Source organism: Sinocyclocheilus anshuiensis, unplaced genomic scaffold, assembly GCF_001515605.1.
Source record: "Sinocyclocheilus anshuiensis isolate Anshui unplaced genomic scaffold, SAMN03320099.WGS_v1.1 scaffold714, whole genome shotgun sequence".
Taxonomy (NCBI): Eukaryota; Metazoa; Chordata; class Actinopteri; order Cypriniformes; family Cyprinidae; genus Sinocyclocheilus; species Sinocyclocheilus anshuiensis.
Genome location: NW_015546068.1, coordinates 1,260,507 through 1,262,241, shown reverse-complemented (window position 1 = coordinate 1,262,241; position 1,735 = coordinate 1,260,507). Strand labels below are relative to the sequence as shown.

The 1,735-nt window shown below is 32.0% G+C and overlaps 1 protein-coding gene across 1 annotated transcript in view; it reads right to left on the bottom strand.

Annotated features, from left to right (window-relative positions):
* Positions 1 to 257: 257 nt before the first annotated feature.
* LOC107699669 (calcium-binding mitochondrial carrier protein SCaMC-2-A-like) overlaps positions 258 to 1,735 on the bottom strand; it is a 7,895-nt gene continuing 6,417 nt past the window's right edge. The window contains exon 10 of the mRNA XM_016501002.1: positions 258 to 1,138. Within this exon, the coding sequence (XP_016356488.1) occupies positions 954 to 1,138 (185 nt within the window). The 3' untranslated portion in view covers positions 258 to 953. The remainder of the gene's footprint in view (positions 1,139 to 1,735) is intronic.

Sequence of the window (1,735 nt, the reverse complement as noted above, 5' to 3'; positions counted from 1 at the left end):
AAAAAAAATTAAATTTAAAAGATTTTTTTAAAAAAAAAAAAAAAAAAAAAAAAAATCTAAAACCAAACTAAAATAAGAGCCACTCTGAAACATAAATGCTGTTGCAATGAAAATCTCTGCCATTCTCGAATCATTAATTCCCAAGAACATCTGCTCCGGATAGAGGCTTTTCACAAACCACATCAGAACAGTCTCAAACACAAACCTGTGCATTTATATGTTGAAATTAGTGTACTCAAAACCCCCAATACTGCAAGTAAGCATATCATGTGAATTTATTACTCGAACATATGGTCCCCATTACAAAACACTCACACCCTCGGACAACATTTACAGTCATTGCATTGCATTACATTCACAACTGACTAAAGCAATTAAAGTGCATTCCTTTTCAAATCAACCAGACATTATATTAAGGCAAAGCTAAGAACATCAGTGTGCCGATTTAAAATAACCACAAGTAAGATTAAATTAGACAGCAGCTGAACTACTGAAAAACAACTGTGCAACACATTCATTAAACTCTCGGATGCCACAACATAAATAAGTATCTGGTTATACAGATGTATAAATATATTACTTTAGTCAATATAAAGCAGCATTAGTAAGAAAACAAGCAGTGCAACTTCAATCAGCATGAAATAATGCATTTCACAGTGGTTTGTAGTGTTGATTGAATTGCACTGCCCGACTGGATCATAACAAGCACTTGATTCCTTCTCGCAGTGGCACTTTACATGTATATGACGAAATACATGCACACAATGGTCACATGAAATCGAAAAACGTTGGTCCCTGATTTCAGCTCTCAAACTTCTTTTTTTACCATTTTAGAATACTAAATAAATAATGAGATGTTCGTTGACCGTCATCGTCCTCGCTCACATTCACAGAATGAGATGGCCTCCACACCTCAAGGTTAAAAAACCTTGAGATGTCCGTTCATCAAGGCCTCATCTTGACTGCACGCCTAATGTCGTCTTGATGTGCTCGTACACGACGTAGCTGATGCTGACGGCCGGGATGACCTTCAGGAAGTTTGGGGTCAGACCCCGATAGAGACCCGTGGGGCCCTCGGTCTTCATGATCTGCTTGAAGAGTCCCGTCATTGAGACCTGGGATGCGCCTTCAACTGCAGCTGCAGAAATACAAACGGAACAATATTCAGTAAATGAATGCATTACAATGCATTATAAAGTAGGGCTGCTCGATTATGGTAAGAGTCATGATCATAATTATTTTGGTCAATATTGAGAACATGATTTTTTTCATGATTACTCATCAACTTTGGAAATATCATGCATTAAATTGAAAAAAAAAGAAAAAGAAAAGGTCTTTCAAGCAGTGGATTTACTTTAAATATATATTAAAATTAATATTAAACCAATAAATAAAAAAACACATTCAAAATTAGAAATTCTTAAATACATAAAATGCATTATTACATAGAAAAAGTATATTAAATGTAAAAGTAAAAATGTATTTTATATAAATAAAATGTATATTAAATATTATATAAAATATATACATTAAATAAATGTATTAATATCTGTTAAATAATATAAATAAAATGTATATTAAAACATATTAAATTAAATATATAAATATATGTATTAAAATAAGAAATTAAAAGTATTAATTAATATATAATATATATTAAATAAAATGTGAGCCTGGAGCACAAAAGCAGTCTTAAGTCGCTGGGGTATATTTGTAGCAATAGCCAAAAATACAT